At 36.4% G+C, this 20285-nt stretch overlaps 1 protein-coding gene across 1 annotated transcript in view; it reads left to right on the forward strand.

The window, feature by feature from the left end:
- Lrrc9 (leucine rich repeat containing 9) overlaps positions 1 to 20285 on the forward strand; it is a 79185-nt gene that overhangs the window by 39466 nt on the left and 19434 nt on the right. The window contains exons 17-23 of the mRNA XM_042682615.1: positions 20 to 139; positions 2726 to 2917; positions 4832 to 4957; positions 7908 to 8042; positions 9738 to 9915; positions 11519 to 11739; positions 14609 to 14731. Coding sequence (XP_042538549.1) covers positions 20 to 139; positions 2726 to 2917; positions 4832 to 4957; positions 7908 to 8042; positions 9738 to 9915; positions 11519 to 11739; positions 14609 to 14731 — 1095 coding nt within the window. The remainder of the gene's footprint in view (positions 1 to 19; positions 140 to 2725; positions 2918 to 4831; positions 4958 to 7907; positions 8043 to 9737; positions 9916 to 11518; positions 11740 to 14608; positions 14732 to 20285) is intronic.

Genomic DNA, 20285 nt, shown 5'->3' on the forward strand with positions numbered 1-20285 from the left:
TAATTTGCATTTATTTCAGAGCCTAAATCTACATGGAAACAGTCTGAGTAAACTGAGAGATCTCGCCAAGTTAACATGGCTTCGAAAACTGAACATTAGCTTTAATGAATTTACTTGTTTAGATGATGTATACCACTTGGTAAGCACTAGCTTTTGAAACCTAAAAAAAGGTGAACTTATAGAAGCAGAGTAAAAATGCTGGTTGTCAGGGCCTGAGAGGAGGGAACTATGGGAAGATGTTAGTCAAAAGAGCAAAACTTTCAAGCTGGGTGTCAGTAGCTCAGGCTTATAATCCTAGCTACTCAGAAGACTGGATGAGGATCGAAGTTCAAAGCCAGCCCAGGCAGGAAAGTCCAAGACTCTTTATCTCCAGTTAACCACCCAGAAATGGAGCTTTGGCTGAAGTGGCAGAGCACTAGTCTTGAGTGTAAAAAGCCCAAAGAAAGCACCCAAGCCCTGAATCCAAGTCCCTGGACTGGCACCAAAAGAAAAAAAAGGAAAAAAAAAGGACAAACTTTAAAGTTCTGCGTATCTGATGCACAACATGGGTGATAGTGATTGTGTTCATTAACTTGATTGTAGTTATACAATTCCATAGCATAATCTTACCAAATCATCCCATTTATATAACTTAAATATACTCAAACTAATCTATCAATTTAATTTAAAAAAGATTTGCAAAAAGGACAGCAAAAACTAAATCATAAAACCAAAAGACAAATGATAAATTGGGTTACATATTTTCAAATAACTTCCTTTTAAACATTTCTATTAGCATATATTTGTTTTACATGGAAATGACATCATGATGTTCCTATACATGTCTATAAGTACTCTTATCAAATTTACCCCCTCAGGCTGGGAATGTGGCTCAGTGTAGATGCTGGCCTAGCATACATGAAGCCCCAGGTTCTATTTCTCAGTACCACCACTGTACCAGAAAAAGCCAGAAGTGGTTAAAAAAGTGGTAAAAAAGTGGGTCAAGTGGTAAAAGCACTAGCCTTGAACCCATAGAGACTCAAGGACAGGCCTCAGCCCTGAGTTCAAGCCTCAGGCCAAAAAAAAATACAACACACAGAAACACTACCTACATCATGCTGTTTTCTTTAAAACAGGTCTTAAGTTTAGATCTTTATGCCATCTTCATACACAGATGTAATGTATTTTGGTGTTATTCATCTCCATCGTCCTCTTCCCCTTTGCCCCTCCTGATTGACTCCCCAGTCACACAATTACAGTCATGTTCTCTCTCTCTCCCTCACTTTCGCTCTCTCTATATATATGATATATTACATACATGATACATATATAATAGGTAATGCATATCTGTGTGTATCTCTTAGGTCTAGATTCTACATTTAAGAGGAAATGTGGCATTTGTCCTTCAGAACCTGACTTGCTTTTCTTAATCTTTTTTTTTTTTTTTTTTTTTGTCCGTCCTGGGGCTTGAACTCTGGCCCTGAGCGCTGTCCCTCAGCTCTTCAGCTCAAGGTGAGTGCTCTACCACTTGAGCTAGAGCACCACTTCCAGTTTTCTGGTGGTTTATTGGAGATAAGAGTTTCATGGACTTTCTTGCCTGGGCTGGCTTTGAACCATGATCCTCAGATCTCAGCCTCATGAGTAGCTAGGATTATAGGCGTAAGCTACTGGCCCCAGCATTCTTAATCCATTTTGAACTGTTTTTCTGAAAGGATAACTTTTGTCTTTTTGAGAATACTTAGCTATGTACCAGTGGCTCATGCCTGTAATCCTAGCTACTCATGAGGCTGAGATCTGAGGATCATGGTTCAAAGCCAGCCCAGGTAGAAAAGTCCCCGTGAGACTTTTATCTCCAATTCAACTTTTATCTCCACTCAAAAACCAGAAGTGGTACTGTAGCTCAAGAGGTAGAGCGCTAGCCTTGAGCACAAAAAGGGTCAGTGATAGTGCCTAGGACCTGTGTTCAAGCCCCATGACTGACAAAAAAAAAAAATACAGCACATAGAAACACTACCTACATCATGCTGTTTTCTTTAAAACAAGCCTTAAATTTAGATTTCATTTGCTTAACAAACATATTCCTGGAATATGACTCCTTTGAAATAATACTGTAAAATAATTTCTCAGATGTGGTTTTGAAATGTTCTTTGTTTAATGTCATTTCCATCTCCTTTTGCTTTTGTTTTCCCAGGGTGCTTGTTCTGCACGAGGTGTGGGGTCCCTGTTTACCCTTTATTTTCTAGTTTCCTTCTTCACATGCAATGTTAATCTTTCCCATCTGTTTATCACCCAAGTTGTTTCTCTTTCTGCTTTGGCCTTTCTACCTGACTGTGACATTCATAAATGTTATTTGCCTTACATTTGCTTTCTTACACATCCGACACCAAATATAGTAATGATATGCATAGGCCATGAATTTTGTCCAACTTTTAGTGTCTCTTGTTATATATCATATAAAAGAATAACTACATATGTGGTTCCAGGAGTACAATCTAGCATTCTCTGTTTACATAGGCCCTGGGTCATTCACACTGGTACTCTATGTTACAAGAATACAAATGAGTTAAGAACTACAAAGATGAAATACCTGAAACTCCTTAGGAGGTTTTTTGTGATGTTGACCATTTTTGTGATGTAACTGCTGTATAGGCTTTCTGTGATTATAAGCAAGCTTGTGACATATTTTAAAAACTCTATAAATTCAAGGCATGATCATCAGCTTCAGTTCTGATTGTGTGTGTTACAGTCTAACCTTGAATATTTGGATGCAAGCCACAATCATGTGATAACCCTTGAGGGATTTAGAGGTCTGATGAAACTGAAGCACTTAGACTTGAGCTGGAACCAACTGAAAAAATCTGGTGATGAAATTAATGTGTTGTGCAAACACACCACAAGCCTTCTCACTCTTAATATTCAACACAATCCATGGCAAAAGGTATGCAACAGACATGTTTTTTAAAAAGCAAACACTCAAAGCCATTTTCTCACTACTTTTCTATTTAATAATAGCCAGGAATAGGCAAACTATATTTTTCTACACTTCCTTTAAGCCCTTCCTACATTGAATTCAGTGTACTGATGGAGTGAATTGAAATACTGCTGCAAGAAAATGCTATACTTGCATGTCATTAGAGATTTTATAATCTCTAATAGTTTGAAAGCATTATTGCTTTCAGAGTAATGTCACTATCATTATCATTATCAAGACCTCTAGAGAGTTGATAGATCTGTGTGCCAGAACTTTTTACTGTAATGGGTAATGGCACACAAGAACCAAGAATAACGTGGTTACAGTAATACTACTCAGGAGGAAACATTTTTATTTATGATATATTGAACTTGTTATACTTTGCATTTTGCATTGTTTGTTCTCTATTTTAAGTCCAGAAATCACTTGTCCTCATAAACCTGCATTTTAACACTTACATCATCTTACAAAAGAAGTGTGGTTAAATATTTTTATCCTCATAAAGTATGAGGATAAAACCTTTAATGATATGTTTAGGACTAGCTTCAAAGTTTTTTTCTTTGTGCCAGTCCAGGGGCTTGAACTCAGGGCCTGGGAAAACTGTTTCTGAGCTGTTTTGCTCAAGGCTAGCGCTGTACTATTTGAGCCACAGCACCACTTTCCACTTTTATTTTATTGATGGCTAACTGAACATGAGTCTCATGGACTTTCCTGCCCAGGTGGGCTTTGAACTATGATCCTCAGATAGATCTCAGCCTCTTGAGTAGCTAGGATTACAGGTATCAGTCACCAGAGCCCAGCTTCCAAGTTTTTATATAAGCTTCATTTGTAATTTAAGAGTCTTTTCTGCTAAATTTATGTTTCTTCTTTTATGTTCAGGAAAACTGAATGATGTTTTCTTTTGCCAAAGCAGAATTCTTGGGTGACCACAGAACAATTGTCTCCCTGCTGCCAAATTATATGTGCGGGGCTGGAGATCCGTGCTGAGTTATATATGAAGCTTGTTGGCTTACTGCCGATCTAGACACACAGGAGTTGCTACAGTTGTTCTTTTAATTCTTTTCTCCCGTGGTCACTTTCCAACAGCGCATGTGATCTCCCCTCTTCATACCACAAAATATGAATTCTGTTATAATTTCAACAATTGTTTATTAGCTAACCACTCAGGAGGCTCAGATAGGAAGATGAGTTCAAAGCCAGCCCAGTCTGAAAAATCTGAGTTATCTCCCAACTAGCAAGTAGTAATGACAGAAGGGGAGAAGTGGCTCAAGTGGTAGAACACTAGCTTTGAGCAAAAAAGGGCAAAGCCATGAATTCAAGCCCCAGTACTAGCACACGAGTGCGTGCATGCACGAGCTCACACACACACACACACACACACACACACACACACACACACACACACACGAATAAACAACCAGCCAGTGGCTCATGCCTGTAATCCTAGCTACTCAGGAGGTTAAGATCTGAGGATCAAGGTTTGAAGTTAGCCCAGGCAGGAAAGTCTATGATATTCTTACCTATAATTAACCACCAAAATTCCAGATGTAGAGCTATGGTTCAGGTGGTAGAGCATGAACTTTCAGCAAAAGAAGCTCAGGGACCCGTGCCTAGTTCCTGAGTTTAAGCCCCAGTGCTGGCACAGAAAAAGAAAGAAGGAAGGAAAGAAAGAAAGAAAATAGAAGGAAGGAATGAAGGAAGGAACGAAGGAAGGAACGAAGGAAGGAATAAGGGAGGGAATTAAGCCAAGTCTTTATTTTTAGCCATTCATAGTAAACAAGAAGCTCAGTCTTAATCTACATGGAAAGGAATGAAGAAACACTCCTTTCCATGCCACATGTAATATTTTGTGAAAATTAATTTGTTGCTCTTTTTCCCAAGCCAGCCACATTGAGGCTGAGTGTTATTGGCAGATTAAAAACTCTTAAACATTTAGATGGACTCCCCATTTCTGAAGAAGAAACAACAGCAGCTATGAAATTTATCGCTGGATCAAAGATTAGTCAGGTTAGAGTTTACTCTTTAATGTTTCTTGTGTTATTTGGAACATATAACTAGTATTTCCCATATTGTTTGTTTTGAAAATTTTGTGTTTCCTCCTACCATGTAGTGACATGCCAGGGACTGTTTTTCTGTTTAAATATACTGTACCCCCATTTAATACCAACTGGTGGTATAGATTCTTTTACTTTCTACAGTCTGAATACTACCCCCAAAATGCCTTTAAGGTAACTTTTTTTTCCTAGTCACTTGAACTCACCAGAGTCCTTTATAGAACCCAAGAGAAAATAAGCAACTTTCTGAGGGCAAGATAAGTTTAGAGGCATTGACAATGCATTTAGTAAATTACTTAATATTGACATTAAATGTGTCTGGCAGAAAAGAACAAAATCTATTAGCCTGTGATGAGAGGAAATGCTTTTATTATCCAGATTTAGAATGTTGTTAGGGCTGAGACACCAGTGGCTCATGTTCGTAATTCTACCTATTACTCAGAGGGCTGAATGAAAGTATTCCAGTTTAAAGTCAGCCCAAGAAGACCTTATCTAGAAATGAAGCTGTGGCTCAAATGGTAGACTGCCAGCCTTGAGTGAAAAAACTTAGGGAAAATGCCCAGTCCTTGTGTTCAAACCCTATTACCAGCATTAAAACATTTTTTTAAGAATCCTGTTTGAGTTTGGAGCTGCCATACTTTATTTAGCTCTGAGGTAAAATGCTTGCCCAGGTATATGAGGCCTTGGAGTTTGATCCCTAGAGCTGTGAGGAAAAGGAAAGCTATACTTTAATCAAAGACTCCTATCTCTACTATCAAACTATTTATTTTTTATGGAATACTTGTATATTAATTCCTGAAAAAGCATAACATATCATTTGGGATATATTTTTAAAAAGAGGAAATTTTTTGTTGATAAAAATATAATAAAAGGGGCTGGGAAGGTGGCTCAGTGGTAGAGCGCTTGCCTTGCATGCCTAAGGCCCTGGGTTCGATTCCTCAGCACCACATAAGCAAAAAGAAAAAAGCCAGAAGTGGCACTGTGGCTCAAGAGGTAGAGCGCTAGCCTTGAGCTGAAGAGCTGAGGGACAGCGCCCAGGCCCATAGTTCAGGCCCCACGACTGGACCCAAAAAAGAAAAAGAAAAAAATATATATAATAAACCTGAAGAAGACTTGAAGATTTACTCTACCAGAAATCAAAACCTACTAAAATATTTTAAGACAGTGTGATAGGAATACTGAGTCAAGAAAGTAGACCAACAGAGCTGAATAAAGATATAATATAGACCTGAACATTTGTGGAATCTTGATAAATAACAGAACTAGCCTTTTCTGACCAGAGAGGCTACTTAATGAAAGACATGGGGACATGTATGTTAAGACCTTCACTGCAAAACCCAAAACCAAAACTCCTTTAGAAAATCACCACAGATTATCATTATGCCCTTGAATTAAGGAATAATTTATTAGGCCAGATGCAAAGAGCATAAACCATAAAAGATTGATTTTGTATACATTAAAGCTGATATATCTTCTTCTAAAAAGACATTATAAGGAAAGTAAAAAAACAAAACAAAACAAGATATGTACTAGAAAAAGAAATTTGAAAACAAGTGTCAAAATACAATCTTTGTATATTTAGAATTTATAAGGAAAAAGACAACCAGCTGAAAAACATTGAGGCAAATTATTTGAACAGATAGCTTAATGAAGGAGAAATTGTAACAGCCAGTTAACTTAGGAAAATATTTTTTACCAGTTATTTCCAGTTTTACTTACCGCCAAAAAACTTGTCTTGATATTTAAACAATAGGGCTAGGAAGGTGGCTCAGTGGTAGAGCGCTTGCCTTGCATGCTTGAGGCCCTGGGTTTGATTCCTCAGCACCACATAAGCAAAAAGAAAAAAGCCGGAAGTGGCGCTGTGACTCAAGTGGTAGAGTGTTAGCCTTGAGCTGGAGAGCTGAGGGACATCTCCCAGGCCCAGAGTTCAGGCCCCATGACCGGACCCTAAAAAAAAAAAAATTAACAATATCATATTTCAGCAGGAATATAAAGTAACAATTGTAGTTGTTACGATTAGTTAGTAAAAATAAGTTGGCATTATTATACACATATATACAAACCTCAAGACCTCATACATTGGGCTGGGAAGGTGGCTCAGTGGTAGAGCGCTTGCCTTGCAATTCCTCAGCACCACATAAGCCAGAAGTGGCGTTGTGGTTCAAATGGTAGAGCACTAGCCTTGAGCTGAAGAGCTGAGAGACAGTGCCCAGGCCCAGAGTTCAGGCCCCACGACCGGACCCAAAAAAAAAAGACCTCATACATTGTAAAGAAATTCTCACATATATGGTCCATAATACTATAAATAAAAAAGCAAACCAAACAAACTCAATCAACACCAGTGTTCATGGTCAGGAACTTAAGAATAGTATACAGCAATGACATATGAATAAGCTACAACTACAAACAGAAGCCTAAATGAAGTTTATAAATAAGCTGTTAAGCTATAAAAGCCTATTACATAAAAGTACATTTATTTGGTTATGTACAGCTCAAATATGTGCAAGAGTAAATGATAAATGGCTTATCGATATAAACATGGAACTTCAGAGAAACTAAATGAAAAATTGATATGGGGATTATATCTAAGGGAAAGGCTCAGGATGGGGGCCTGCAGAGAGATTAAGGATATTAGTACTATTTCAGGTGGTAAATAGTTTATGAGTGGATTTATAGGGTGTCTATACTGCAGTAATTCCTTTGAAGTTGTATAAATGTTATCTTATAATAGTTCAATATTTTCAAAAGCAATTAGAAAGAGTGATTAAAATATATGTGGATATTGAATATATTTTAAGGCAAATATTCTATTTATTGGGCTATTTATCTTTGGGAAGCAAAACTTTTTTAACTGTGAACATCTGTATGATCTTTTATTCATCATATGTTTATTATTTTATTAGTTATCTCTCTTGCAGCATTCTAGTTCTAAAGAAGAGAGACCACGAGTACTTAGTATACTGCCTACTGCCAAAATTCTGACACAGATTTCAAGGTTAGGACCATATTTACATCTAAGTGGAAACTGGCACCTAAAGGTAAAGTCTAATGCTATTAAAATTAATGAAAAGGCTAAATTTAAATTGATTTTCTTATTTAGCTTTGATTTGTGTTCATAGTTGAGTCAGAAAATTGAAAAAGATTAAAATAAATACAGTAAGAAAGGAACACTTAAGGTCAATTTTCTTTTTTGGAGGGGTGGGTGGGTCCAGTCTTAAGGCCTGAACTCTGGGCCTGGGCACTGTCCCTCAGCTCTTCAGCTCAAGGCTAGTACTCTACCCCTTGAGCCACAGCACCACTTCCGGCTTTTTTTTTTCTGCTTATGTGATGCTGAGGAATCGAACCCAGGGCATCATGCATGCAAGGCAAGTGCTCTTACTACTGAGCCACCTTCCCAGCCCTTATGGTCAATTTTCTTAGAAAATTTCCAGTATGAAATATAGTATTTTTAATTTTAGTTATAATAATTCAGAATTTATTACCCTTTTTTTTTTTCCAGTCTTGGGGCTTGAACTTAGGGCCTGGGCACTTTCCCTGACCTGCTTTTGCTCAAGACTAACACTCTACCACTTGAGCCACAGCACCGCTTCTGGCTTTTTCTGTTTATGTGGTACTGAGGAATTGAACCCAGGACTTTATGAGTCCTAGGCAAGCACTCTACCACTAAGCTACTTTCCCAATTTATTAACTTTTGTACTTGAAACTTTGTACTCCTTTACCAACAACATCTCTACATATAATGGAGATCATGTAGTGTTTAATTTACAATATAGCCATACCAAGTTGTAAAATTTTATGTAAAATTTTAATGTGTCGATCTTGTTTTGATAATGTTGGAAAGAATTTACAAGATAATGTATTAGAAAAAAATTACATAAGAAATGTACCATATTTCAAAAACTAAAATTGGAAGGTTAAGTGATGGATTGATGTCATAGGAGCTAGTCCTCAACGATAATTGCCATACTATCAGAAATTTGGGATAAAGGTACTCAGTAAACCAAAGGGTAGATTCCAGCAACATGGCAAAATAGGCCAGTCAATTTTAAAGGCTCAAAGCCAGAGAAATAGTTGAAATTCATTTGGCAGGGACAAAGCACTGTAGTCCACACATTTGCCTGAATATACCAAAGTCTTTTCTAGAACCAGTGTGGAAAAATAGAACCTGGGGAAAAGAGAATATAGAAACTTGATAGGAGCTAGCCTAAAAGAAGCTCTTGAAAAATGGGTATTTTATTATGGGATATATTTTGATAGTAAGCTCCAATGCGTCATTGGATGACCCCATGGAGAGTTCTGGAATTAGGGTAGCCTTTAAATTGGTCCCAAGATGGGATGAGAAGCTGAGCCCTTGGTATCTCTCCAGTGTTGGCTATGAGCCAGCCTGAAAAGGAAGGTGACCTTGGGCAAGGTGGCTCTCTGCAGCTGAGTCCATTCCTGAAGGGGCTGTAACAGTAGCAAGTTCTGCCAGCGCAGAACCAACTGCAACAAGCCCTTGGCACAAACAGGAATCTGAATAACACTGTATCCAGACTACAGTAATAGTCCTGTGCAGTTACACTCTTGGCAAATAGTTAAATTTTTTGTAAACTAAGCCATACCTTTAGTTCTTGAAAGAATTATTTTAGTATTTGTTTATCATGTTGGAATTATTTTGTTAGCTTTTTAAATCTAATAACATTGAATTTGCTTACAAGATACAGAAGTAACATACAATGTGAATTATTGTATAGATAACTGCCTTAAATTTAGATGGACAACATCTCTTTGAAATCACCAATTTAGAAAAATTGGAAAATTTGAAATGGGCATCCTTCAGCAATAATAATCTCACTAAAATAGAGGGCTTGGAATCCTGTGTTAATTTGGAAGAGCTCACATTAGACGGGAACTGCATCTCAAAGATAGAAGGTAAGGTACATGGACACACTTAAGTCTTTCAATATGGATGTCTGAATAAGAGCAAAAGATAGAACTTCCAAGAAGATTTGCAGCAGAGAATTCTAAGTAGACACTGATGGGATTTGGGACGAGCTCCCAAATTTAGTGAGCCCAGCAAACTGACTTTTACCTCCTCTGTCTCTCCTCTCCTCTGTAACAAAATGCGTAGAGAATATAACTGGCATGTTCACACTGGAAGGCAAAGCTAAATGAGTGGATCAGTGAGGTATATTTGGAAAAAGACCTAACAATTCTGTTTATTTCACAAAATATGGACTGAAAGTTCTATTTGGAAATTTTAAGACTTTTGCTGAAAATGAAAAGTATATGTCACTAGAGACTGAACATCACATACATTAACACAACCTTTTCTATGTATCCACATAAATTAAGCACACTAACCATGCCCCAATAATGAGAGTACTATATTTTGACTACTTAAAGTTCAGTAGTAACACCTACCTTTCTGAGGCAGAGTGTATAAGAGACCTTTTTCTCCCTTATCTCACCAAGTTTTCAAGATTCTTCATTTCATTTTGGCTTATGCTTATCTGCAGACTAAAAATGTAGCATTTAAAGGAAATGTACTAAATACTTTCTGACTCCTCTTAGCTTTCATTCTTATCATTGTTTAATGTTTTGAATCTGACAAGAAGTTGAATGTGATTTTTAAATTCCATTTAATTATATAGCCTCTTAGAAGTAGATTTCAGCATGTCCTTTGTATGGATAAAGAAATCAAGGCTCAGGAGTTACATAGTTTATCTGTGGTTCCAAATCTAGTAGTGTTACATTTGAAATCCACTATGATTTCAAAGTTCTTATCTTCAGCAAGGTAGTGGTATACCCCTATTATCCCATCATTCAGGAGGCTGAGGTAGGAAGATCACAAGTTCAAGAAAGATAGAGGGAGGGGGAAATGGAGAGGAAAAGGGAAGAAAAGAAAGTTCTGCATTATCCTGCAATTATGAAGTGCATATATTATATAAAGATAATTCAGATTCTGATAATATGGATATTCTAAACTTCTGTCTTAAAAGTACTTTTAGGTGTACAGCAGGATAACTGGGCTAAATTCTTTTTCTATTTTCTAAATTCTCTAATGCAGTTGATTCTGTGAGTAATGCATTTCAGAGTGTCATAATCTAGTTTCTTATTATTAATGCTTTCAAATGAAGACTGGCAATTATTTTGAACTTTGTAGAGTATGGTATTGTAAGTGTAAAAAGAATGTTAATTATATCATATTAATGTTCTTTGAAAGAAAAACTTTCACCCATTTTTTTTTTAGCATCTAGGGACTTTTTGTTAACACCTAAAAAGAATGAATCTACTTGGAAATCCAAAATTCCAAAATTAGAGTTTGATGCATGGAATGAGACTTTATACATATGATTTAAGTCTATCATTTTGAAAAAAGAAAAGGAAAGCAATAATAGTTGGTATTACATAAGCCTTGAAGCCATGTGAACTTAGAAAAAAAAGAAACAAGTAAAAATGACCAGCCGGTTAATTTTTAAATTAACTTCTCAGTTCTGTCTGAATCTTTTCTTGAATCTGCTTATTTTTCTAGGCATTTCCAAACTAACTAAATTAACCCGTCTCAGCCTAAATAATAATCTTCTCACTGGCCTGGAAAAGCATATATTTGAAAACATGCTTCATCTCCACTTCCTTTCTCTTGAGAACAACAGGATCACTTCACTGAGTGGTTTACAAAAAATGTATACGCTGCTTGAATTATACATAAGCAATAACTATATTGCTGTCAATCAAGAGATCTACAATTTAAAGGTAACTTTTTGGGGTAGTAACTTTTTGCTTTTAAAAACATTTATTGCTTATTATCATTATGAAATAATGTAATGTATGTTCACCAAACAGAATTTTGAAAGTGTGAAAAAAATAAGGAATTATTAATCATATTTTGTATGTCATATTCTAATATATATTGTATTATGTGCTTAATATTTTATATTATGTTACATATTTATACATTATTATATTAACATATATTATATAATATATAGTTTAATAAGTTAGTGAAATATATTTTAGTAAATATATTCCATATATTTACTAATATATATGTTATATATTACTAATATATTTACTAAAATATATACCTATATGTGTATGTGTGTTTGTGTATAATTATAATGACACCAATCTTCACTCTGATAACTTCTGGCTTAATTTTATTAGTGCTCATTAATTGCACAAAGGAGTTTCATAGTGATATTTCCTTATAGTCATATGATATAATTTGATTATATTCATCTCCATTATCATCTTTTATCTCCCATTCAGAACTTTACTTTCATATTCTTTTTTCCTCTCTAAACTCTATATGAGAGAAAACGTGATAGTTGTCTAGCATTTTACTTATTTCACTAATTTCACATTTTCCTAAAATGACATAATTACATTTTGGTCCAACATTCATATATACCACATTTTAATTATTTATTTATGAGCATCTAGACTGATTTCCTATTGTCAATAGTTCTACAATAAACATAAAGTTAGCTGGTTTAAATTCTTTAGGTTTATACCCAGAAGTGGTATAGCTGGATCAAACAGTATGGTTAGCCAATGTTATTCACAGATTTTATTGCATGCAATTTTCACCAAGGTTGGTCAAACCTTCCTATGCATATTTCACAACTCAGTTGATACAGAGCTGTCAGTCCTCCATTACCCTAACTGTGCTTAAACTATATGCATCCTGAGCATTCCAGGTTTTCCTCAGCCAAGGTTCTTCTTGGAGCCACATGCCTGTGATTACCCTGGGTCTATTTTTATTCTTTTGAAGATTCTTTATATTGATTTCCACAGTGCGTGCACGAATTGGATTTACATTCCTACCTACAGTGTATATGTAAAGGTTTCTTTCCCCCTGAAACCCTGCCAACATTTGCTGTTGCTTTCTCGATGATAGCCTTTCTAACTGGAGTGAGACAGGATCTCAGTGAAGTTTTTATGTGCACTGCGCTGATGGCTGAAGATATTGAACATTTTTTCATGTGTTTCTTGACCGTTCATTCAGACCTTACATTTGAACAGTGCCTGTTCAATTCATCTGTCCATTCATTTTATATATTACATGTTCTTTTTGGTATTTAACTTTTCAACTGTTTATAAAATGTTCTGGGTATTCATTCCCAGCAAAGATCTTCCTTTTTGTAAGATGCCATGCAATCCCATCTGTCAATTTCTGCTATTTCCTGAGCTATTGAAGTCATTTTTGGAAAGCCATTGCTTATGCCTAGATCCCTTACATCTTCCTCCAGTCATTTCAGAATTTCAGGTCTCATTTGTCATTAAGGTCTTTGATCCATTTTGAGTTGATTTTTGTACAAGATGAGAGAAAGAAATCATTTTGGTTTACATATAGATTTCCGGTTTTACCAATACCAGTTGTTTGAGAGCTGTCTTCTGCAACTTATGTGTTTGGCTTCTTTGTCAAAAATCATATAAGCTGTTGCTGTGTGGGTTTATTTTGGAGTCTTCTACTTAATTGACTTACATGTCTGATTTTGTATCAGTACCATGCTATTTTTATTTCTGTGGCTCTATAGTGAACTCCCATTTTTATCTGTGATTCCAACTCTTCCTGCTCACTTTCACGCAGATTTTCTCTCTTTAAAGAAACCACTAAGCTGGGCTGAGGATTTCTATTCAAAGCCAGCCTAGACAGGAAAATCCATGAGACACTATTATCTTCACTGAATCACCAAAAAACCAGAAATGGTGCTGTGGACCAAAGTGGTAGAGCAATAGCCTTGCATGTAAAAGCTCAGGGACAGCTCCCAGGCCGTGAGATTAAGGCCAAAAAGAAAGAAAGAAAAGAAACCACTAACTCAAATTTGTTACAAGCTTTATCAAATGTTGGAACAAAATGGACTGTTTATACAATGCAGAATAGGAATTTGCTTCAAATGCAATGTGTGAGTCATTGTTTCTTAAAGTCAGTGGTCACTTTCTCACACTGAGAGTCTCATATTGACCGCTGTTCCCCGCCCCCCCCGCCCCCCTCCCCCCCCCCCCCCCCCCCCCCCCCCCGGCCCCCAACCAGGACTTTAGCTCCTTACCAAAAGCTTGCCTTCATTTCCTGTCTTTACATAGCCTTCAGCCTCCTCTCCATCCTGTTCCCTCAATATCATTTCTAAAGCCAAAGAGGCAACCTCATCATCCATATCAGCAACAGAATGAACCTTTTTACTTGTACATTACTCCCTTTGATTTAATCTTTCTTATCCACATGTACTCAGGGATTTCTTTTTAAAGAAGTATATCAAATTGTCTGGCCTAACAAGAAAACACATTTCTCCTATATAATTCTTCTATTCTCTCAGAAGCCAAAAAGCATATCTGCTTTATCTCTTTTCAAACGACAGCATCTTCCATTCCAATTTAATCTGTTTACATACAGCATACAAACATACCATTTAAATAAGTCAATATTCCATAAACAAAGTATATTGTCTTAAACATATCCAAGCTCCCACTAAGTCTTTACTACTGATATATAAAGCATTTAATACCAGGGGATTCTGATCATATAACACAGTCCAGAGAAATACTACCCAGAATCACACCTTAGTGATTGAAAAGGATAACCCTCCCACTTAATATATAATCTATGTATCTTATTACCTAGACATTATGCAACTTGGTCATCCTAGATCTGTATGGAAACATTATTATATGGAATCAAGAAAATTACCGGTTGTTTGTAATATTTCATCTTCCAGAACTGAAAGCTTTAGATGGCATCGCAATTGTAAGTAGTTTTATGACTCATCTCATTTGTTGGTTCACTTTACTTATTATGCTTATTAAAACCTCGGTATCCCAAGCTCATTTTAGACCTGGACTTTATATATTTTTTTTTAATCTGGCAAATTTGTTGAGATGGAAAGGGAGAAAAGATACTGTTTTACATTTGCACCCACCAAATGCAATGCTTTAAAAATAAAGAACAAGGCCTGGGACATAGCTCTGTGGCAGAGTGCTTGCCTAATATATGTGAAGCCCTGGGTTTGATCCCAGCACTGCAAACAAAACATAAATGGCACAATTTTATGGAATGCCATAGAAAAACTGTGCTCAGCAATCCTTTCATCTTTATGAGCCTAAAAACATTTTCTATTTCCTGGGAAAATATAGTTGTTAATATTTAAGGATAATAGATTGAAACCAACAAATTTACTGTATGATGATAATATTGCTAAAAGTGGTAATGAAAGGCACAGAACTTAGGACTCAATACAAAAACAACATATGGAGACACGGGTTTGTAACAAATGCATACAGAGATTCTTGTAACATGTAACAAGGTGAGTGCAGATGTATAAAGAATAAAAGTTTCCCTGTACAATATTCCCTACCTCCAATTAAACAACAAAACTCATCAGATTGTATAGAAAACTGAAATCATTCTGGATTATTTAGTACGCTGAGATGCTCTAAAAAGATTACTAATCTTAGCTTCCTTCTTTTCAGGACCTTCTTTTTTTCAGGGCCTTCCCCTAAATGGAGAGTCTAAAACATTGTGTAATAAATACAAATTCTCTAGAATATTGTCTGGTAGGTTTTGTTTAGGTAGCTTTCATTGAGAGATGTTCCAAAAATCATCTTTTGAGCATCATTTGGAAGGCCTCATAACACGAAATAAGTGTAGGGGAAACAAATTTCAGAGCTAAGTGTAGGAAACGAATATTGGTTCTGCTCCCTGAGCATGGATTTAACACCTAGAAACTCAGGATCAAATTTATGATTTTTAAAAATGTTTTTATTGTAAAGGTGATGTATAGCAGAGTTACAGTATAGAAGCTGGGTAATGAGTACATTTCTTTTTGAACAATGTCACCTCTTTCCTCATTTAAATTTAGATTTAATAATAGAAACTCAATGGGATCTTAGTCTCTCCATTACTATATCCCTATTTTTTACCTCATATCTTATATTGTTCTAGATATTAATCTGCCTTATTTAAATGACTTATACTTTTGTTATATGTGCTTCTGGTAAGCTGCTAGAAATTCTTTGTGCCATGAGGTATAACATGAATTAGTAAAAGTGCTTGAAGAGTAGACCAACCATATGGGAGGCAATGGAAATGCATTGAAGACTTTTCAATTAGTGTAATGATATATTCAAAACTACATAGTAAGAAAGTTTATCCCATGCAGTATTTACTGTGTCCAAGAGAAGCACAGTAAAAACTACTAGAATAGTCTAGGGGTAAAGTGTTAAGAACCTGAAACAGGAGGAGGTGACTTTTAAAACAGCTGAAAAATAAGAAAAATACTAGGGAAAACTGACAGAATTTGCCAGCCCAAGAGCAAGGATAAGGAAGAATTAAGAGATGTCTACAAGGTTTGAGTCTATGCCAACAAAATACTAACTGGTCATAAGTAGAGAAAGAAAAGCTGTTTTCAGGAATACAGTGAATAATATTAGATACACCAGGTTTTATATAGAGACATCAGGCGGTTGAAATCACAAGACTAAATATGAATATGGAAATTTACATTATGTTAAACTTAGAAGGAATTTGAAAAAAGTTAGCCATTTAAAATACAGGAGTAGAGAAAGCAAGGAAATCCGAGACTCATAATTTTACTTAGGATACATAAATAGGAAAGAAGCCATGGAAGGGATGCAGAGTAGGTAAAGGAACAACATAATTCTAGAATTTTTGAGATACAAATGGGCTTTGAAAATGACATAGGGTCACACCATTTCTAGATAAGCACAAGGAACTATAGAGAAGTTAATTGAAGTTATGTGACTCAATCCAAATTATATGACTCCTTAATAGTAAATCATGGACAGCTGTGCCTCATTGTCAATCTGTCCAAAACTTTGTAGAAAGGTAATCACAGTGCTTTCTTTGGAGTTAAGGGAAGACATGGACATCAAAGCGCTGAAGAGTGATTTGGGTAGCATGCTTTCATTATATGCCTTCTTCCTCAGTGCTTCTGTTTTAAAGAGACTAACTTTGCATTAGCAATGTGTATTCAAATACGAAGTCTTGTGAGATGTGGCATGAGGAAGGGAATTTGAGTAAATGTAGATCAAATGACTACTCAGTTTTATGGAGGTCAAGCTCAACCACTTGTCTAAAATAAGGCTGGCAAACTATGGCCCCTGGGCCAAATGTGTCCAGCCACCTGTTTTGTAATAAAATTTTATTGGAATACATTTATACCTAGTTGTTTATATATAGCCCATGACTCTTTTCACGCTACAAAAACAAAAGTAAATACTCATCACAGAGAATCTACAATATTGACCTACTCTCCACAAGAAAAATGCAGAAGTTTTCCACCTCCTGATTTAAAAGAACAGCAATCAAATATTGTTTGCATGATTGTCGAAAATGCAAAACATTTCTAAATATTCCTAAGGCTGAATAAATATGGTTTTTATAACTTATTTTTTAGTAGGTTTCTGATGGCAAATGCCTGTATCCTAGCTAATCAGGAGATCTGTTTCTTTTTTTTTTTTTGGGTCCTGTCGTGAGGCCTGAACTCTGGGCCTGGGCGCTGTCCTTCAGCTCTTCAGCTCAAGGCTAGCGCTCTACCACTTGAGCCAAAGCGCCACTTCCGGGTTTTTTCTTTTTGCTTATGTGGTGCTGAGGAATCGAACCCAGGGCCTCAGGCATGCAAGGCAAGCGCTCTACCACTGAGCCAACTTCCCAGCCCTAATCAGGAGATCTGAAGACTGAGGTTTGAAGCCAGCCTAGGCTAGTTAAATGGAGACTAACTCCATTTAACTAGCAAAAATCCAGAAGTAGAGGTATGGCTCAAATGGTAGAGTACCAGCCTTGAGCAGAAAAGCCAAGTACAAAGACTTCAGTTCAAGCCCCAGTACCACCACAACAACAACAAAAACTACTTTAAGACTGTTATTTAGGATTCAACCAGAAAATAAAAACTAGTAAAATAGGGATGATAGATAGATAGATAGATAGAGATAGACAGACAGACCGATAGACAACTATGTACTGCCTAAGCAATCCATAGGTAGGCCTTCATGAACAGAAGGTTATAGGAAGGTTAAAATTCCCATCATGGACCAAACCTGCTCTCCATAGATAGATTTTCTTATCTGCTGCAGGAAGCCTCAGCTTGGCCTTGCAGTTCTTTGAATCAGATCCATGTAGATTATCCAAGATTATCACCTTATTGAAGACAACTGTTTAAGAACTTAATATCTTCCAAGTACCTCAAAGGAAAAGCATGTTAGTTTACTATATAAATGTTAGTTTACCATATAAAATGAGTACAATAGCTTCACATTTTTGTGGCACTGTTGGTTAGGATTATTATGTCTTGGTAGATTGACCCATTTATCATTAGATAATATGCTTTTCTCTTCTCTGGTAATGTTCTTTGCTTTGAAATATAATTTGTAATGTTAATATAGTCAGTTCTCATATTTTTGATTGATGTTAATGGTATATCTTGTGCTTTTTTAAAACAGCTTTTCATCTGCATCATTTATTTGTGGTTTCTTGACAAGAGCTTATAGTTGGGTTATTATATATATATCTATATATATATATCTATGTGTGTGTGTGTTTATATATAATTGGTGAATATAGGTCATTTACATTTAATGTAGCTACTAATATATTAAAGCCCAAGTCTGTCATTTTATTGTCAGGGAAGGGGAATATTTCCTCTGTTTATCTCTTTTGCTTTTCTATAAGCTTCTTAGAATTTTGTTGTTGGTGGTGGTGGTTGTGGAGCTTGAACTCAGGGCCTGGGTGCTGTCCCTAAGCCTCTTTGTGCTCAAGGCTTGTGCTCTACCACTTGAGCCTACAGCAAGACTTCCAGTTTTTCAATGGTTAATTGGAGGTAAGAGTCTCATGGGACTTTTCTGCCTGGCTGGCTTCAAACTATGATCCTCAGATCTCAGCCTCCTGGGTAGTTAGGATTACACGCATGAGGCACTGGCACCCTACTTCTTGGAAAGTTTTATAACTTACCTGAAAAATAAAAAAGAAAAGAAAGAGCCAAGTACTGGAGGCTCATGCCTGTAACCCCAGCTACTCAGGAGGCTGAGATCTGAGAAACATGATTCTAAGCCAACCAGGCAGAAAAGTCCCATGAGACTCCTATCTCCAATAAACTACTCGAAAAAACTGGAAGTGGCTCTGTGGCTCAAGTGGTAGACCACTATCCTTGAACACAAAGAGGCTCAAGGATAACATGCACTCCCTGAGTTCAAGCCCCAGGACTGGGAGAAAAAAAAATAACTAAAAAAATTAAAAACTTAAAAGGAAATAAAGAAACTGGGTTCATGACTGAAGTGGCCAAGTGCCTGCCTAGCAAGCACAAGACCCCAAGTTAAAGCTTCAGTGCTGTCAAAAGAAATTTAAGAGCCATGTAAGACTGTTGTGAAACTCAGTCACAAGAAGCAGAGAAGCCACCACTTAAGAGGCCAAATTATGACGGGACTGCTGGTGGACCCATGTTGCAAAGACCAGCAGCCCCTAATGCTCTTAGCACAAAGCTTATATAGGCCAATACCACATAAGGTGTGCGGAATTAAACCTAACAAAAATGTTATACATAAGCAAAGAAAACCAGATGAGGATGTTTAAACCTGATAGAAAAGCAAACCATCTAAGGAAATAATCAGGGGAAATCAAGGGCCAATTATCTAGGGGAAGCATAGACCCAATCTCCTTACTTCAAGACAGTACTATATGTTTTTACTTCAACCTTACCAAAGATGAACTAGAAGGAAAGTTGTTGTTGATGCATAGTAAAACTATTGTATTTTCTTCTTTCCTAAATTCCAAATTTTACTTTATTTATTTGCTTTAAGAATTTTCTTGAGGCTTGTTGTAGTGGCAAATGTCTGTTATCCCAGAATTCCAAGGGCTGAGGTAGGAAGTTTGTAGATAGCCTGGGCTACATCGTGAGACCCTGTCTCCAGAAAAAGAAAATCCAAAACCAAAACAAAACTTTCCTTGAGCCATCTTTTAGGATGGGTTTCTGATGACATTTGGCTTGGTTTTTCTGTCATCAGATAATGTCATGATTTCCCTTTTCATTTTGGAATGCTATTTTCTCTTGATATAGGATTCGAGGTTGACATTTTCATCACTTGAAAAATGTGCCACATCTTTTAGTTTCATTGATGAGGAAAATTGTGCTGTCATTCAAATAATTTTTTTCCTTTTATGTGTATGATGTGAAGGGGGGTTAGCTGTGTTTAATAGCGGAACAGGAAGAAATGAGCCTACCCCATTTTTACCTAGAACCATAGAATTCATGTGATATGATCATCTGTAAGAGAGGGCATCACTCTGTGTG

Source organism: Dipodomys spectabilis, unplaced genomic scaffold, assembly GCF_019054845.1.
Source record: "Dipodomys spectabilis isolate Male_0828 unplaced genomic scaffold, ASM1905484v1 ptg000073l, whole genome shotgun sequence".
Lineage (NCBI taxonomy): Eukaryota > Metazoa > Chordata > Mammalia > Rodentia > Heteromyidae > Dipodomys > Dipodomys spectabilis.